Here is a 19,769-nt window from a genome sequence, read left to right as displayed (position 1 = left end):
AACCTACATTCTTGTGTATCCCACACACCCCAGCACATGCTCACATCGAAGTGCACACACGTACACATTCACACTGTACGACACAGCACAATGCATGCATTTATACATTCCCAAACAGATACAAGTTACTTACAAACACACAGTTCAACATGATTAAAAAGCAGAATTTTCAGGAATAAATTATCCAGCATTTGGTCTCCAAATATAAATAGCATATTGGCAAAATGACATCTTGATGTCACCAGAGAATTGTCTCTTCTAGCTCATTTCTTTGTGTAGAGCTGGCCTGGTAACCCACTGTTTTGGGGCAATGCACAGGGTGTATGGAAGTAGATTTTTTTATTTGCTTTATTTTATCATCATTAGCAACGTCAACAACTTCATCATCATGAATATCATCATTAACATTAAAGGGCCAGTTCTACGATTTTCAACCTCAGCCCTATCATGCTATTATGGGGAGCTAATGCCATTATGGTAGGAAAAAATGCAATTTGGCACTGTGCCTTTGGAGGACACTATCTGCTTCTCCAATGGGCCCTGGAAAACCTCTGCCAGACTACATAAAAACGCCTTCTGTCGGAGGCCAGGGAGCTCGCTAAACTACACTAGGACGCCCGCCTCCGATGTCATGTCTCGTTCAAAATTGTCAGGTTTGAAATGTAGACTGCAGAGTATTTAGACGATCCACCGGTATAATCTCATCGGATTCTGCACCACTCTGAGCCACTGCCTGCAGCGATCAATGTCCTAGACAGGAAAATGGTAATATTTCACTCCAGCGTCTCTCGCTGGGCCACTCCTTTCAGAGGGAGGGGCCCAATGCATGCTGGGTGTTGTAGGAATGTAGAATGGGAGAAACCACGAGCTGTTTGTACAACTTTCTCCACAGCTATGGCGCCAATTTCAAATATTATTATTGATTACAGAGAACACCAGCTTTGACTGACTTTAAGTGGCTTTTTCCAGAGGTGAATTGCTCCTTTAACAGCATCCTAAGAAAAAACAACATCCAATATCATCACCATCAATATCATCCTCATCTACATCATCAATAGCATCATAGTTGTTCATGAAAGAGCTGGGCCTTTAGATTTTTCTTGAAGGTGGAAAGGGACTCTGCCTACCAGTGAAGTTTGGTAGGTCATTCCACTACCAGGGGACTACAGAGCAGAAGAGTCTTGCCAGCGACCTTAGCCACTCAAATGTGCCTACCTACTAGATCCTAACTGGGTCCGTCTACTGTTTTGGTGCTTCACAGGATTTTAGGGCTTTTTTCCTGGAAATAGCTGCATGATGCCAAGAGAGCAAAAGAAGTGTCCCAAAATAGTAAAGCTGAGCTTAAACTCACTCTAAACCTTGTTACTCTAAGTATAAAAAGACAGACAAATATAGACAGACAGACAGATTTAAGAATTGAATTGAATTACTCAGCAAGAAGTTAAATCAGAGTCCAAATATCTCTTAAACCTCGATTTATTGGCATTCTTAATTAAGAGCATTTCTTAGGCAAGGCTGTTAAAATGATTAAAACACATATGGAATGTACTGACAGACAATGCTCAAGATAATGCTCAACACAAAGTAACAGCAACCCAGTCATATGGGTAGCCTGCCAACTTAACTTGGAAAATAACTGTATTGGAAATCTGCAACACTTTAGTAGTTGCAGAAATGAATGCCTTTGTCCTTTGTTTCTTTGAATTGCAAGAATTTCAATAATCCTTGTCTTGCTTTAACCTTTCATAGGGCTGTTGACAGAGTCCCAATGGCCCCTTTATGTTTATTCCTAACCACTAGGCTGATAAAAGGCATTTCAGGAAGAATGTATGAAAGAGGATCCTTACGAGATACAGGGAAAGGAAGTACAACAAAATTATCAATATTGCCATTTTCGCTTGCAGAAAATCCTCCTGCAGTGACCCGACCCATATTTAATTTTGGATGAATATTATAAACCCTGTGAGAGTGTGTAATCTTACATAAGTTATATCTTCTATCTGCTGATTATGCCTGACCAAGTTTATAATTCAAGCAGACAGACACATAAAATAATCGATAAAATCGCACATTAATTTGTCATATTCTCTTGTAATACAAATTCACAGTTCCCTTTTATCTTGATATATTAGAGTATTGACTATAGATTAAAGAATGCACCACTGTAAAAGTATTATTATTATTCAGTATTATCCTGAATAAAAACGATCCTGCAGGTTGTACCTCATGCCATTGATACAAATTACACTCTGCCTTCTTTCCTGTTATAATCACTGAGTACAATGGGATTTAAACAGCTCAGTTAACATCTTCAGCTCATGAAATTCAGGGTGGTGTTCAGATTTTATTCTTAAATATTTAAGTTCACTTTCTTTACTGTTTGGGCAGTAATAGAGACAGTAGCCTGGAGGCAGCATAGCAATACTAGCGTGAAATGGTGGACACAGACTTTATATTACTCATTATGTGATTTTGTTGAGTAGGCAAATGTTAAAATGATCAGAACAGGCAAAATGGAAAAACATTACATTCTGCATAACAACTGTCCCTCTGCAATGTTTCCTGGACTGACCAACAGCAATTTAAGCTATTAACTGATTGCTGTATTTTTTCTATGGAGACAAAACATCACTACACTATTGTGTATGCTTAGGAGAGCCCGTTGCAGCACCACACATTGTACTACAACCAACCCATCATTTGCACTGTGCTCTGTGCCAAAGAAGCTTGTCTGTAAATGGAGGCATGGAAGCCAAATTCCAAATTAACTGACCTGAAGCAGACCTGGGATATGTGCTGCTCCCAAACAACAGAAGCTTTAAGAAAATCTGGACTCAGGAGGCTGCCAGAGAAACCATCTGTGTCTGGGCTGCATAAGCTGTGCTGTCACCCTTATCACTGCACGTCCATCTTAGCTTCAATATTTGGAAACTACTGAATGCACAACCAAACAGTACATCCAATCCCTCCTACACAAAATATGTATTCATGAACCAGAATATGTTTTTTTAAAGATCATGCATCATACAAAAATGTGTGTATTTTTAACCTACGTGCTTTTTGGAAAGTGCCTTTTATTTAGTCAAGTATTCTAAAAGAGATAGGAAATGGAAGCAAACACATCATGCAGACTATAACAAGCTACGGAAGCCCTAAGGGGACTTACATTCATACATTTCATTTACTCTGTTTTCCCGTGATAATGAGTAATTTTCTGTTGTTTTTAGGAGATCATGACTTCTTTATCTCGTTATCTCGGGATAACAAAGCTTGTTTTCTCCTGATAATGGGATACTTTTCACGCAATCTAGAAAACAGAACAAAAGGCTGGTCAGTGATGTTACAGACCGGGACATGCCATGCTGCCATTGCCCACATTTATGAGGTAAGTTAAGTTAAGTTTCTTTTTTTTGCTTTGTTTTTGCTTTTGCAACTCTGGGGATATGAGTTATGATCCTCTGAGGTTACAGGTTGTGCAACATTGTTATCTCAAGATAATGAGATAAATAAGTCGAGATCTCGAGAAAACAAGTGGAAATGACTTGTTATCACAGGAAAACAGAGGAAATAAAATGTATGGATGCATGTTGGCTTAGGGCTTCTGTAAGAAACTGACTTTTACTGAACTTTAAAAAACATTAAGCATATAAAATGTTTATTACATTACAGTAATTGACTTTAAAATGAAATTGTGTGCAGTGCTTGCTATGTCACTGCCATAATGGCTGTTTCTTGATATAGTTTGTCAATGTCATAAGCTGTTGCCCCTTAAAACTCTTCATGAACCGAAGGTATAATAAAATTAACATTTTTGTTAATAAAATTCTATTATTTTTTCTTTTTTTCATTTATTTATTTCATTTTATCAAGCAAGTGTACAAGTGTCACTTTTCCCCCCTGATACAATATGAGACCAAACTGGTGAAATAAATGTTTTGATAGGAACCACAGACTATCAGTTATTGATAGGAACCATATGTGTTGGACCGGTTGGACCCTATGGTTGTGGTCAACCCAAAGAGTCTGACGAATACAAGATAAATCACCTGCAAACATAGCTGTGAGACATAGTCAGTGCGCAGTGAATTGTGGGAAATACAAACCTCTATGAGACACGTATGAAATGTTCATCATACCTCCCTGTTTAAAACGATAAAATTAATAGCCTATAAATATAATAATAGTACTCAACACATGCTGTCAACTTTTTCTGGAAAAAACAAACTAAATGTCGTTTAAAAATCAGTATTTTGCTTTTCCGGAATCTTTCTATGCTCTTGAATTATCTTTCACGTGAAGCAGCTCTGGTAAGCTTTGGTGGAATTGAGCAATCCCCCCACCTACCGGCAAAATCGCGTGACTACAGAAGATTTAGCTAAGCCGTGTGACGAGAAAGATCTGGAAAGAGACCACATGCACATGGCCACTGAGTCTTGCGTTTTTTTTTTACAAGTATCATAACATTTGCAATGAGGGGTGCGATAAATTTCAAACACTGCGGCTCTGTGCTGGTAACAGGAGCCAGCCGTGGGCTCGGGCTGCAGATAGTCGACAGCCTGGCGAGTGGAGGCTTCTCACCCGGCAAGATTATTGCCACGACCAGGCACCCCGAGGACGCACAGGTAAACACCTACATTTACAAGTTAAATAGTACTTTTTGCTTGTAATTGAATTGTTACTTCGCTGAGTCGACCAATATAACGGGTAGAGGTGTATCAAGCAGCTATAGAGTCACACGACACAGAGGGCGCCATTGTTCCCCTACTTTATGTTTGCGAACGAACACTTACAAGATGTGTGTTTGGCTTGCAGAAACTTCAGGAACTGGCAGCAAAGCATCCTAGCATTCACATTATCACATTGGGTAAGACTGAGATCAGTTTGTTTGTGTGTGTGTGTGTGTGTGTGTGTGTTTGTGTGTGTTTGTGGACCAAAGAATGTTTATATAGAATTATTGGTGTGGACACAAAACTGCCACATTGAAGCACTTGGGCGTGTTTATTTTAGATGGGGGGGGGGGGATGATGAGGGATATTTTGAAGTTAAATTTGGTTTAATAATAAAATCCCCTCATATAATTATTCGGACATATCAACAACAATATTCCTACACAAATACAAAAAATATCTTGCAGTACCACTGCTTGAACACATGCTGTCCTAATGCATGTTAAATCCTGGTATGCAGAGTTTACATCCTGGACATTTTGGCCACATTTAAAACCTAATATATTTGTTATTTATTTCCTTTCTATAATGTTCTGCTTGTGTTATCTTCCATTTAGAGGATATAGTGTTGATGTGTCTTTCTATTAGATGTATTAAGCCAGGATAGTATCAAGAAGTCTGCAGAAGAGGTGGGCCAGCTTGTACAAGAAGAGGGTCTGAACTGCCTGATCAACAATGCAGGAATCAATGTGGTGGCCGACTTTCATACAGTTACTGCAGAGAAGATGATAGAAAACTTCCATACCAATGCTGTGGCTCCTCTAATGATCACCAAGGTAATGTTAATTATTGGATTGTACGCTTCCTGTTGTGGATAAGCTCCTTTGCAATAGAAAAGGTTTTGTTTGTAAGGTATTTAGTTTACACTGCACAAGACAGTAAAATAAAGAAAGAGAAAAGATGCCACACTTGTGTTAGGTTTACTCACCAGAAGCAGGAACCATGAATGGTTATTTTCCTGAATGCTGCAAACTTATACAAAGGGATGAAAGTCATCCCTTTGTATAAGTTTGCAGCATCATGGACAGATGTAACCAAATCCCCTTAGCACAGGGCAGACTGAATATCATACATTTTAATTAAAAGTCTGACTACAATTTGCCCCAGAGTACAGAGCGAACTACAGAGCAGCACCCTTTGCTGGTAAAAATTCAGACGCTGATCAAGAACATATCAGCAGGGCAAATGCTTGCTGACACTCAATTTGCTTCAATTGAAGGACAGACTCTGTAACTACAAAGCCACTCTGCAGCCTCATTGTGTACAGGAGGGGGAGAGGTCAGCTATGAATCACCCAGAGCAGAATACTGATTCCCTGCTCTCTATGGGATGAGTGTTTGAAACATGCTTTTTATCTGTAGCCAGCAATAGTCCTGGCTGGAAGCATGTGTTTGGGTTGTCTGTCCATTCTGTTCTTTAAACGCAATATGTCAGGAACACCTGGAGGGATATGTTCAAATATGGCCAAAACCTTTACCTTGACTAAGAGATGAACTAATTAGATTTTGCTGGTTAAAGCTCAAGGTCACAGTGACCTCACATCCCTCCTATTCTCGTGAATGAGAGCTCTCAGCAATGCCTGGAAAGAATTTCGTATGGTTAAAGTTTATTTTTGATTGGTCATTTAGAAAGATGCCTTTTGCAATTGATAAGTGAAGAATCTCCCCTAGCTTTACCCCTCATGTACTGTAGTGAAAATGGTCTACTGACTTACCACATTCTTGAAACATAGATGTTTGCTAGTATTAGCCTATGTTTTACCTGCAAACATTGTGATGTGACCTCTCCTGTAAAATATCAGCATACTAATGCCATTGCTATGTTTTAAGGATGTATTTTTCAAATATATTTACAGTGTACATATTTATCCCTAAACCCATCCACAGTGACACTTAAGGATGAATCTATCATGTAAATAAACATTAGCTGTAAACTTTACTGTGAATTTCAAAACCAAAATCCAATCAAATAGATTATTAAAGATTCTTACTGCTCCTATAGTATAGATAGTATTGTAAAAGCCTAATGGCATAGTGTAAGAACATGATAGATTTAAAGAAAATAAGTAGGGATAGGTAGTATAGGGATTGAATTTCTTGGTATGTTATCATTAGGAGTATTGGTCATATGTTGTATCTAAATATTAGGGCATCACTGCATTGAAACTGTAGTTTGATAATTTTACACTATGTTGCCACTTTATTAGGCACACCTAGCAAAAAAAAAAAAAAGTCTAATGCAACAGCCCTTCCTTAATAAAGGTTCCAATGTTTAGTTTTTTTTAAGATTGTTTTAGAGAGGCGTTTTTTCAATTATATGATAATTTTGGAGGTTGTAGTTTATGATATAAATGCGGTGGACAATCTCAAAATGGACCTGTCAAATTAAAACAATACATTAAATTGGACATGCTGCCACCAGGGGGCACTATTGTATTACTCCTTGCTGACTGTACAGCATTAAATGTGCACTGGAAGTGACAGTTAAATAACAAATAAAAAATAATTTGCATATCTAAACTAAGACTCTGTTTTCTACATATTTAACATGGTTTTAGTTTATGTTTTTATTCTGTTATTAATACTACATTAATGGTATTTGCCACAAGATTTTGTCTTTTGGATTAAACCTTTGAATGACCTGAAGAGAAGGTTCAGTCTCAGACATAATGTCCTTTTTCTCTGCTCCTGCCAGGCTTTCCTGCCTCTGTTGAAGAAGGCTGCAGCAAGAGGAACAGGGGCTGCAGGAAGCATGGGTATCCAGAGGGCAGCAGTAATTAACATGACCTCTCTGCTGGGCTCTGTGGAGCTTAATTGGGGGGAACGGGCCAACAACTTCAAATGGTACCCGTACAGGACTTCTAAGGTACCGTTACCGTGCAAAGAATGCAAATACTTATAACCAATTCAACATAAGTACAATGACTTTTAAAACTTTTTAAATGGTTGGGTATTGAATTTATGCCAGACAAAATAAAAGAAAGTCATAAGCTCTTTTCTGATTGACACTTGAAACACTGGAAATAAAAATGACAATGAATGAAACAGCTGCACCCTCCAGCAAACTATCTAGGACCACCTGCTGTGGTGTAGGTTACACTGTACTGTAGCAGATTGGGCTTTGCAATACTGTACGTTGCATGGAAACATGTTTCTGCTTGCCTTCTCAGAGTGCCCTAAACATGGTGAGTCGCTGCATGGCAGTGGACCTGGAGCCTGATGGGATTCTCTGCATGGCTATACACCCTGGCTGGGTCCGCACTGACATGGGGGGATCTGAGGTAAGGGCCTACTCTGGCCAACTCTGTCTCAAGTGTCTCTGGGATGTTCTAAAAGAGCTATGAATAAAGTTTGGTTAAACTATTAAAATGTATCAGCTGTTACACTATTTTGAATGCTGATAATGGTCTTTTTTGTTTAACAGCGTTGCACATCAGAAATTTACATGCAGTGTTTTAGTGTTGTGAGCCATGCCTATAGGGATCACTGTATTTATATTTCTTCTTTTTTCAGGCTCCACTGAGTCCAGAGGAGAGCATTTCTTCCACCCTGTCTGTGATTGGTGGACTGACTAAAAAAGATCATGGGTCATTTCTTAACTTTAACGGCGAGGTCTTGCCTTGGTGACCGTGATTATCACAGTTATGATAAGGATAATTATGAGCACTATGAACTGATCATATGATCAGTTTCAGCTTTGCAAAGATGAATATATTAATGACTTGGAGTGCATTTTTCATTTTTCAGTTCATTTTTAATCTTGCTCCACATTTAAGTGGAGTGTACACCTTTTACCTTGTATATACAACTTTATTATAGAAGATCAAGAGTATTCTAGTTATTTTATGGAGATCAAATTTGTTACTGCTTGTCTTTAGGCGTCATACTGTACACACAGTATATTGTAAGATCACTACAGCCCTACATACCTCTAACATGTTAACAAATAATTTAAGCTGTTTCAAAGTCAACATCAGACTCACTATTTCTGACAAACTAACTAGACTTAGTTAATAGAGTGTTAACAAAGATGCACTTTGATTATCCTATATTTTGTGTACATCTAAGCATAATTTGGTAAATTGGAAAGCTAAAGACTGCATATTGTTCTGTGGAATTTTGCCCTGTAGCTCTAAATCAATAATTTTGCTGAGACTTCTTTATTTGAATTTAGATTGTTTATAACACATAATGTAAGTGTAAACGGATTTAAGCGTTTATGAAAGTCTCTGAAAGTCACCGGTAAGAGGATACTGATACTATGATTGATATACCGATCTTTAAAGACAATATAGAAAATACTATACAAAAATAAAATATCAGTGATGACATATACTGCATTTTTAAATACTTTTAAATATGCCCTTAAAGCTGCATACATCTGCAATATAGTGTGTTTTAACCCATTTGTTTAATTCAACTAAATGCTAAATCCGGATCCTTCATGTGTTAACCAATGTATAGTCCTTTCCCGTTATTTCATAGTCCGCATTTCAGAGCTGATAAACTATTTTGAGCCACTGTGCTACTTGTAAATAAGTAGGGATGCACGATATTGGATTTTTTGCCGATACCCGATATGCCGATATTTTACAACTCATTTAGCCGATTACCAATACCGATATTTTTTTCCCGCACACCTAATTGCAGAGATAATACAACGGTCAGGGTGACGGGTCTTGAGATGGTTAATCAAGTTTGCAGTGTTGAAAGACTTTTCCTTGGCTCCTCCTCACATCACCGAAGCTGGGCAGTCATTGCAAATAGCAGTTTTGCTATCTATTTCGGACACTTTGAAAAACTTCCACACCACGGACATTTGGCTCCTAACTCTCTCATGCTGCATGTAGACACACGTGACGTCATCACGCTGCGCCGCCCAGGTCTTCTTCACGCCGGGGACAATGCGCCGAGGTCGGGCATTTAATCAAGTATGCAGCAGCCCATTATTTTATCGGTTAATTATATCGGTGTTGGCCGATATCCGATAGTTCATTTTTAAGCCAGTATCGGCCGATACCGATAACGTGCCGATAATATCGTGCATCCCTATAAATTAGCATTGGAAGGGGCATGTTGTGTTTGAAAAGGTCCCCCAGACCTCAGACCTAAATCTGCTGTTATACTAAGCTTACTGATTTACCCTTTTATAGTTATTTATAGTTATTTTATAAGTTATTTTTCTTAAAATATTGATAAATTGCTGTTGAGCCACTAAACTCTTTAAATATTTTCTGGTTACTTTCTCCATAGCAGTTATTCAGTGAATTACGTGGTATACATTTCTATGAAAGAGGGATGACAGTAAAGTGAATTATCTGCAGTGCTACAACTACTGAATTGTATATAACAAATGCTGAATTAGAATATAGAATAATATATACCATATTAAAAATGCAGTTGTCTACCATGTGTACAGTAGTTTAGACTGCTGTTTAAAAATGTAATATGGACTTGTGTTACCTATTTTTGAATTTGCAAAAGTTTGGAGCATTCATTGTTGTTGAACAGTAATAAAATTCAACTTCAAGCATCCTGAAGTAAAAGTAGTTTTCTGCTGTGTAGTAGCTTTAGTCAGTGTGATTAATAAGGGGATCTTTAAGTGGCTGTGGGATATTCAAACTCCTAGGATCTAAGAGGAAAAAGATTGTCAAACAAGGATGTTTAGACAAAATGTTTTTCTTCCTCATTCTTGCAATGGCAAGTTTGTTATGTAATACCATTGGGTTCCAGCAGGGTGACATTTGATTATGCTGTTATTGTTGAAGGCCCATTTTTAGGTTAATATCCTCTTTCCCATTTGCATGTCTTTCTTTCAGCAGATAGTCCTGCAAATAATTTGTGACTAGTCTGCAAGATAATGAAAAAAATGTAAAGCATATTGCACAAATATCATTTACAGTTATGATCCTGTTATGAAGTTTTTACAATAGTAAGAGAGCCAAGTGTGGGTTATCATTGTTCGTTTATAGCACCTGGAGCTGCAGCTGATTTGGGTACAGTTAGGTGATAAAGCAGAACTGCCATTGAACAAAGCAGAGCTTAGAAAATGATGTATCAAACCTTAATGCAATGTGCATTAGACATTTGATGAAGTAAACTTATTAGATATATTTCTGTAACTTATAAGTGCAATAGTAATGTTTGTGCCAGAAATGATGTACAGCAGAGACATTTGTAAGCTTAGGCGGGAATAAGTGCATGACATTGTGTGCTACATGGCAGTGGGGGTATGGCTGGTTACCAGTATAATGACTTGACATACTCAAGGTTAGAATCCCCCTCTTTGTTTGTAGAGGTTCTCTGACCTGAACATTTGGCTTGCAGGCCTGCCAAGGAATCTTAAAGAGGAAGAGATCAAGTTATGTTAAGCTCCCTAAAGTGTCATTTCAATCTAATAAAACCAGTTTGCCAACAATGGTTGCAGAAAGTCATGTGCTTGGTGTTTGTGAGTGTGGAGAGAGAGAGGGAGAGAGACCAGAGAGAGGGAGTGTACCTAGAGTGCGAAAAGGAGGAACAGTTATATGATAAGATGCTGCTTTGAATTTTTCTTGCTCACACGTTCTATTGTTTCTCTGACATTTTGAGAGTTCAACATGGATTTATAGAACAGGGAGATGCTTGCATTGATGAAGAAAAAGTGCAGCTGACCTTTAATTGCTTACCACAGGTAAATATTTATGTTCTTCCTTCATGAGATAATGAGATAGCCCAGCTTGAAAGCTGCCACGAAGGCTACACATTAGTAAAATTTGTCTAAACCATTGCCCTGCTTTTAAAGAGCTTTTGAGCTCAATTTTGCAACATTTTGCAGTTCCTAACAGTGTAGTTTTTTTCCTGTAATTTCTTTTTTGTGTGCATGAAGTATGGGGTGTGTGCCATTTGACTAAACTGCCTCTGATAGGAGATAATCGTGTCTTTCTGAACATGTCACAGCTCTAAGAGTTAGCTTAACTTAGAGACTAATCAAACTATGAAAGTATGTCTAAAGGACATTTTAACCGAATAATTAGATTAGATTGTACACTGTTCAGTAAAGGTATGTTAACCTTTAATGGGTACATCCAAATGGCTGAACCTCCAAGAATGGCTGGCAAAAGGAAAAATGGCTGGCAAAGGCTTCAAAACTCTGTAATCTACCGTATTGTGCCCACATGGTCCATCCTCCTGTGTTGCAGAGAAATGTATAGGCTACATGGATGTGGAAAGTGATGGTGATGCAGATGAACTATCCAGCACCTGTGGGGCTGCTATCGACTGCTGGAGACACGAGGATGCCGTTCTCAGACACAGTCAAGTACTGCATCCTGGGTATCTCAGTTGCTCTTCTTCTGCTGGCGCTCGGGATATTGGCATGGCAGGCCTTCAGATGTTGCACACAGACACATTCCACATACACTCAGCAAGATACTGGTAAATAGGGATTAGGAGACAATACAGTAATGGTGATGCTGGCTGTCTAATCAAGAAATGTAATTAACCAAATGCAACCTTTTGTCTGATTGTCACAGTAGTGAACAGTGATCTGCTGTACCCTGTTGAAAAGCCAGGAACAGCAGGAAACTACTCAGGAGCTCCGAGTACAAGGGTAAGAAGAAATTGTTTTAAAAGGTATGCATGAAAGGTATCTTCCTTGGTCACACAGTGGTATCAAGATGGCTCCACACAAAGCGAACAGCACCAATACTATGTAATAGTAGTCATAACTAGACTTCCTAACAAATGAGCAGCCTTTGGTTGTGCCTTTCATGTGGCATTTAGAACAACTTATGGAAGAGTTCCCAGTTATTCCTGAATAAATGTCTCAGAAGGGCAATCTCAATATTGAAGACTGAGTTTAAAGATTAGTTTAACTAACAATCACATTCACAGTAGTGCAATCAACTGCAACTTTAAACTTCCGATTTGCTGAGTCAAGAGTAACTTGAATCCAATTCTGAAATTCTGAAATTAGTACAACAGTTTAGTGAGGAATTACTACAATTACAGCTACTACTTACTTCATGAGGCAAGAAAAAACATCACTCAGAAAGTCTTGATGTGGATTTCTATCCTGGCATGGATGTGTTAAACTGTGCTACTACTGTGAGGAGTCAGGTTTTTCCTGTGCTCACAGTGGGTGGGTTGGGTGAGGTGTTGATCTGGGTTGATCTTATGTTGTACTACATGTGTTTGAGAACTGTGTCAGTTTTTGTTTGCATAGATATAGATAACAGTTTCCTTCCTACCATGGGACTTGTATCATCGGAAGTTGAAAAATCTTACAATGTTTGGACAGTTAATGTCAGAAAAAACTAAAGTTGAAAAAGTGGCTCACAGTCTTCAGTGCTATCATGGTGAGGTCAAAAAGGGGGTGGAAGTGAAATTAATAGAACCATTAACACCTCTTTAGCTCATTTAAAGTTCTCGAATATTTTTGATTTTGATGATTTCTTGTTGCTTGTAAAGTATTACATTCTATTGCTGGGCATTCCCTGTTACTTTGGTCAGACCATGTAGTCTTTGGAAATGCTCCAAATAGGCAATTTCTTCTATGTACATAAAGATTAATGAGCAAACTTTTAGAAGCAGTAGTATTGGCAGAGTTGTCATAAGACAAATAAAAGCTGGAGGTGCTGTAGTTGTTAATATAACACCACTGATAGAAATGTTGTGTATGTTTGCATGCTCACCAGGTGGAGGATGTAAACACTGAGGTCCAAAGGCTGAGTCGTTGTCTGTCTCAGACCTTGTTTCCCTCCTTAGGATCCACTCAGACAGAGGGAGACATGGGAGAGCAAGCCAACATTAAAAAGGTAGCTGACATTGCTGTGCGTCCTGTTGTCTTGTGACAATCTTGCAGCTTCTATTGTTATTTTTTCTTTTTATCTTATGTCTCATATACCTTGTATATTAAAAAAACGTTATTTTACCCAGCAAGTCTCATCAGTAGTGCATTTTAAGTGAAAATGTGTGAGACCTATATCTTTTTATTGTGTAGAAAGGTAGATGTAGTCTTCGGACATATAATGTATACTGTCATTGCTTTTAAATAGAACACTTTCTTCTATCAGAATCAGTTTTATTGGCCAAGTATGTGGGCACATACAAGGAATTTGACTCAGTTTTTTCTTAACTCTCAATGTACAAACACGCAAATTGACATAATACACTTAAAACAAGGACAAGATATTATAATTATTATTACTATAAACGTTACAATGTGGGAAGCCATCAGCCATCCTCTGAAGACTCTGGGAGCGATGGCTGCATTTTTGGGGTCCCCGGTGTAGCCAGGAGGTATCAAAAAAAAGTAATCTGGCCAAAACTTCCTTTTTCCTTTGGTGCTCATTGTTTACAATCCATCTAGCAACTTGCGAAGCAAGAATGGGACTGAGATACAATGTCTTAAGAGCAGGTTGTTAGCTGCACTCTCCGCCTCTTTTCTCTCCACAGTTTTCCGGTATACAGTCAATACCAGCTGAAACACAAGTTGGCGATATAACTTGAACTACAAACCGAAATGCTAGGAAAGACCTTAAAATGCTGATCTTGAATAGGGAACATTAAACAGGTTCATGCATAGTAACAACTTTTTCACACCCAGGCAGCACTCCATGCATCTGATCTTCTAAGTTGTGAATAATATTACGCAAAACTAAACATGTCCTCCTCATGATGAGTCAGTGGACAGTAACATAAATCATCTTAATGGTCCAAGAGGGAGATTTTATTTTTTACGAACCATTGTGTTCCACAGACACATACAGCTAAACACAAAAAGTCGTGGAAATCCCTCCAGTAGCTGTTGACAGATGTCAGTGTGTATTGATGTGATTTTTTAGCTGGTGGCACCTGCTGTTTTAAATTAGCACATTTTAGCTAAGGTGTCTGCACATTTCTCTTGATCTATTAGTAATAAGGTTGATCACTAAAAGAAAATGTACAGTACATTTCACAAGCTATATGAAGAGCAGTAATAGGTGCTTAGTGTTCTAACATATCCTCTTATACTAGGTTGATGGAACGCTCCGTTTCTCCATCTATTATGACCAGCTGCATTCCAGTCTGGTGGTCACTGTCTTGCAGGTGGAGGGGCTTCTGGAGCACAGCCAGAAGCGCAACCTCCATCCATTTGTTAAGATAAGTCTAATGTGGGCATGTTCACATGGAATGGAATTGGAGAGCTGTATGGATGAGGAGGTAATTGTGTCCTTACCACTAGTATGGTACTCAGCAAATTAGATCATTTCATGGCTGGAAAAATAATCTACACAGCATTTTAATTGGTGAAATGGACAGCTTTTTCTTATTTTTCTTTTCTGCTTTGACCTTAGGGACAAGGGATGACACCTGTGATGTGGACAGTGCTGCAGGAGTGGCGGACTCGTATTGTGAAAGGCAGTTGTAATCCTTTATTTGGAGACCAGTTCAACTGTATTTTACAAGAGGATAAGGAGCTTCATCACATCAACCTCAGGATGGAGGTCCTGCAGTTGACTTACTCTCAGTAACTTACAAACCATAGATAATTTTGTCAATTCATGAAATAAAATCTAAATGGAGCAAAATTAATCTTTTTTTATGTGACTTAGCTTGTAACCTGTCTGTATGCCATGTGTCTGTTTGCAACTCAGGTAAGGGACTTTGACAAATTCTCCAGACACACAGTGTTAGGAGAGGTGAGGGTTCCTCTAGGGCAACTCAACATCTCCTACCCTCTTGAGCTAAATGAAGATCTGCAGATACCCCAGAAGGTACAACATGGCATCATGTTTACAAACACACACACAGACAATCAAATTCAACAGTTTCTTTTATCCTTCAGCTGAGGTCAATTAAATAATGGCATTCTTTGCGCACACACTTTAAAGAATAATGTAGAGTATGGTTAAAACATTGTTAAGCTTGTTAAGAGATGCAATATAACAAACTTGTTGTACTCATACAGTAAAATAGACAAGAAAGCATTTAGGGTGTGGATGCCCATGATTAAGTTTGCCACCATGGCCACCTTTTATCCAGAATAGAAGCATAATGATGCATATTCACAATCCAGTCCAAATATGGTCACATCCGGTTCTGAAAAAACAAGATCAAGGCATCAAAACTGAGGTCATAAAACCAATGGTTGACTCTGTGGTGACTTTATATATACAGCCTATGTATAGATGTATATTGTCCTAAAATGCTCTTAATTTCTGGACAGGATCTTGTAGGAGAGGTGCTTCTGTCTTTAAAGTTTCTTCCCACTTCTCAGAGGCTGGAGGTTGGACTGTTAAAAGTTAGAACAGTCCTCCCAGAAATACACTCGGATGCAGGTGAATAACGGAAATTACTTGAAAATAGAGTAATATACACAAAGCTTTTGTACGCATAACGTATAACATGTATTTTCTTATTTGTCTTCTGTGTTTTTCAGCCTTGTATGCTAAGATCAGTGTGCAGTGCAACCAGTGCAAGTTGAGGTACCAAAAAACATCTGCTGCAGCCCACTGCCTGGTGACCGTCTTCAACGAAGTCCTTATGTTCTCCCTGCCAGAGTTTCCCCTGGAGCAATGCAAAATTTCAGTTTCTGTGTATGAGACTAGGAAATCCTCCAAACATCTGATTGGACAGCTGACTGTGGAGAAGGAGAAAAGTTCAGAAGACAAACACTGGGGCTTAATGATGCGCTCAGTCCGCCAGCCAATAGCTAAGTGGCATGGCCTGCTGATTTGACAAACTTCTAATAAATCATCTCCTGCGATTCCTGGATGCTTGTGTACATGGGCGATTTTAGACACATGTACACATACTGAAACACCCCTACATTTTTATCTCAGCACCCTTGAAATAATAATAACAACAACAATAACAATTACATTCATTATTTTAAAAATCATTTTAGTCCCATCTGGCCTGGGAATGCCTCGGAATCCCCCAGGCGGATCTGGAAAACACTGCTGGCGAGAGGGACGCCTGAGTCACCCGATCCCAGCTAAGCAGAAGACAATGGATGGATGGATGGATGGATTTAAGTCCTTTCGTGTAAGGTTTTACAAACTTATCTAGACCATTGAAAAAACATTACGGGTTCAAAAAGCTATATTTAAAAAGGTATAATATCCAATATTCAACATAGATGCCGTCGTAATCCAGATTTTGACAAGTGCATGTGTTTTATATGGTGGCCCTGAAATGCAAAACACCACAGCATTTCAGAAAACAATACAGCAAATCACAAAACACTACAGCATTTTAGAAAACACTACTGCATTTCAGAAAATGCTACAGCATTTCAGAAAACACACCAGCAAATCACAAAACGAAAGGGGGAGAATATTATTGCAGGGAAAGAAGTCGGACACGCTGCTGTTCTCACGTCTGTGTAATGAATGAGGCACAGGCGGACGTGCTCCCCCGACAAGTTCTAAGGCAAATATAATCAACCACTCATTTTCAGACCAAAATAGTAGATAAACAAACTAATAGAATGATAATTGTAGTATGAAAACTTGGTCAGTAGGCCAGAATTGAACCTATATGAAGATATAAATCAAACATGACCTAAATTGTATGTATTTACATAACCTTTTTTTTTAATGTCCATTACACTCACATCTGAGCTACTATGGTCTCTAATAATTTAGCCCCAGCCCGGTACCCATCACTTATGACTCACTTACCCTCCGAAACCTGGTTATACAAAATTTTCATGGACATACAGATTAATATTAGTCCTGCAAGTTTTTTATTATCAATACATTGACCACAACATCTGCAGAAGCCATCCCTCTAGCTTGCTTACAGCTAGTTCACATCAGCCTTGTATGTCCTTTTTTTCATGAAAGCCCCCCAGGGAGAAGAGCTACACTCACAACTTTGTTAGACTGAAATGTGTTTAGTTCATACTTGACTCTAAAAGATACAGACGCTGATGGTGTGGCCTATCAGGCGCAAGTGCTTCCCGAATTGAGAGACAGTACATCCAATCAGAATGCAGATCACTGTCCAATATGTACGTTTCCATTTTTAGTCTCCCCAATGCTGGTTTGTTTTCTGAAATGCTGTTGTGTTTCGTGATTTACTGTTGTGTTCTCTGAGATGGTGTAGTGTTTCCTGATTTGCTGTTGTGTTTTCTGAAATGCTGTAGTGTTTCCTGATTTGCTGTTGTGTTTTCATGATTTACTGTAGTGTTTTGTGATTCGCTGTTCTGTTTTCTGAAATGCTGTTGTGTTTCGTGATTTGCTGGCGTGTTTTCTGAAATGCTGTAGTGTATCGTGATTTGCTGTTGTGTTTTCTGAGATGCTGTAGTGTTTCCTGATTTGCTGTTGTGTTTTCATGATTTACTGTAGTGTTTAGTGATTCGCTGTTCTGTTTTCTGAGATGCTGTAGTGTTTCCTGATTTGCTGTTCTGTTTTCTGAGATGCTGTAGTGTTTCCTGATTTGCTGTTATGTTTTCTGAGATGCTGTAGTGTTTCCTGATTTGCTGTTATGTTTTCTGAGATGCTGTAGTCTTTTGTTATTTGCTGGCATGTTTTCTGAAATGCTGTAGTTCTTTGCACTTCAGGGCCACCATAGTTTTAACCTGCGCAGCTTTTTTGTCTATGTTTGTCTAGTGATTTTAGAGGTCCAGGAAAATCACAGACCAATGCATTCGTTGTAAATCATCACACGTGACGTTACTAAGCCAATCAAATCTGTTACTCAGATAAACATTGCGACTGGACCCAGTGGGTGTGTGAGAATACCCACACATGGAGGAGCCAGCTGAAAGGAGAGTTACAGAGACACAGTGGGAGGAAACAAGTGAGTCAGGTAAAAGTAGACATGGTGTGCTCTAAAATAAGAAAAGTAGAGAACGAAAACAAAGCTTTTAATCCAGACTGGACCGACTCGTACGTTCTGTGACCGTGGTGATCAATTACCCTTGTGTATCATCCGCTAAAGCCTCAAAAGTTGTTTATCACACCATTTGCAGACCTATAACAGATCTTGCCTAGTTTTGATAGAGTTTTGATTCTTGGTGATTTAGTATCCATATATGCTGTCCATCCAAACCATTGGTCTCCGATTTTATGCAATGGATTGAATCCTCTAATTTCAACATAACTTTAATAAAACATATTAATGACCCAACTCATAACCTTGGTCACACACTTGACTTGGTTTTGTCATCTGGTGTTCCTGTTCACAATGTAGAAATAACTGACCCATGTCTTTCAGATCACAGTGCTATTGTGTTTAATGTTACCCTGTCTGTTTTGCCTCCAAAAGCTCTCCTCCCAGCTCATTGCTCTCACTACATAAACTCTTCAACTGCCAGTTGAAATAATGTTTATTTTGGCAAAGTCATTGCCATTGACCATGGTCTTGTCAACAGGTCTGGAATATGGTAGCTTATTGAAAAAGGCATACATGTCTATTGTTGGCCAACTCACAATGTAAAAAAGTCTAACTGCAATTCCTTTGGCAAAACAAATAATACAAACATTATACTACCATGTGAATTATGGCTCTTTTAATCCTGCTAGAATGTGCAATTCATGCTTGAAGTAACAGACTTTTGTATTTGAATGTATTTGTTTTTATTTACAAGTATAAAGACACTTCCATCACAAACTGGAGCATAAAAATAAACAAGACTACAGCTTTGATCTTGGACGAGCCATCACCGCCTCTAAGTGAAGCTGCTTCCAACAATCTGCAGCCATCTCCACCTGCAGAATGTGGCGGACTGCTGCAGTCTGTACCTCTGCCTCCAACCTCTGAGAAAAAACAACCTTTGTCACCTCTAACTGCAACCTCTGGCAAAAACCTGCAGCCGCTGCCTCCACCTGCAGAATGTCCATGCCATAGCCAGTGTACCTGCTGTAGGAACCAGGTAACTTATTCGATTGTCATATTTTGGGGGAAAAATGTGTCCTTTAGTTAGATTTTACATAAATTATCATCAATCAAAATTAGCTTAACAATTGTAACACAGCTTTGATTACTTAGAGGTATCACAAATGAAATATATATTACAGCTCATAAGCAGCCACATGAATTGTAATACATGTTATATGCACTATCCAGAATC

General features: G+C 38.6%; 2 protein-coding genes across 2 annotated transcripts; both read left to right on the top strand.

Moving 5' to 3' along the window:
• The first annotated feature begins 4,405 nt into the window (after positions 1 to 4,405).
• LOC138613268 (C-signal) lies at positions 4,406 to 10,221 on the top strand. Its single transcript, XM_069686899.1, has 6 exons — positions 4,406 to 4,622; positions 4,813 to 4,864; positions 5,316 to 5,503; positions 7,422 to 7,592; positions 7,897 to 8,007; positions 8,240 to 10,221. The coding sequence occupies exons 1-6, from the start codon at positions 4,470 to 4,472 to the stop codon at positions 8,351 to 8,353; spliced, it is 789 nt and encodes a 262-aa protein (XP_069543000.1). The 5' UTR covers positions 4,406 to 4,469; the 3' UTR covers positions 8,354 to 10,221.
• Positions 10,222 to 10,715: 494 nt separating this feature from the next.
• Positions 10,716 to 19,241, top strand: syt19 (synaptotagmin XIX). The gene is made up of 9 exons (XM_069686898.1): positions 10,716 to 11,396; positions 11,905 to 12,139; positions 12,238 to 12,314; positions 13,402 to 13,521; positions 14,723 to 14,908; positions 15,043 to 15,192; positions 15,343 to 15,462; positions 15,915 to 16,026; positions 16,128 to 19,241. The coding sequence occupies exons 2-9, from the start codon at positions 11,926 to 11,928 to the stop codon at positions 16,424 to 16,426; spliced, it is 1,278 nt and encodes a 425-aa protein (XP_069542999.1). The 5' UTR covers positions 10,716 to 11,396; positions 11,905 to 11,925; the 3' UTR covers positions 16,427 to 19,241.
• Positions 19,242 to 19,769: the final 528 nt, after the last annotated feature.

The sequence above is a fragment of the Semicossyphus pulcher genome, unplaced genomic scaffold, assembly GCF_022749685.1.
Source record: "Semicossyphus pulcher isolate SPU_LCO1_2020_fin unplaced genomic scaffold, fSemPul1.0.p SCAF_8, whole genome shotgun sequence".
In the NCBI taxonomy this organism is placed as follows: Eukaryota; Metazoa; Chordata; class Actinopteri; order Labriformes; family Labridae; genus Semicossyphus; species Semicossyphus pulcher.
The sequence above is the reverse complement of the archived record's forward strand: the minus strand, read 5'-3'. Positions and strand labels throughout refer to the sequence as shown.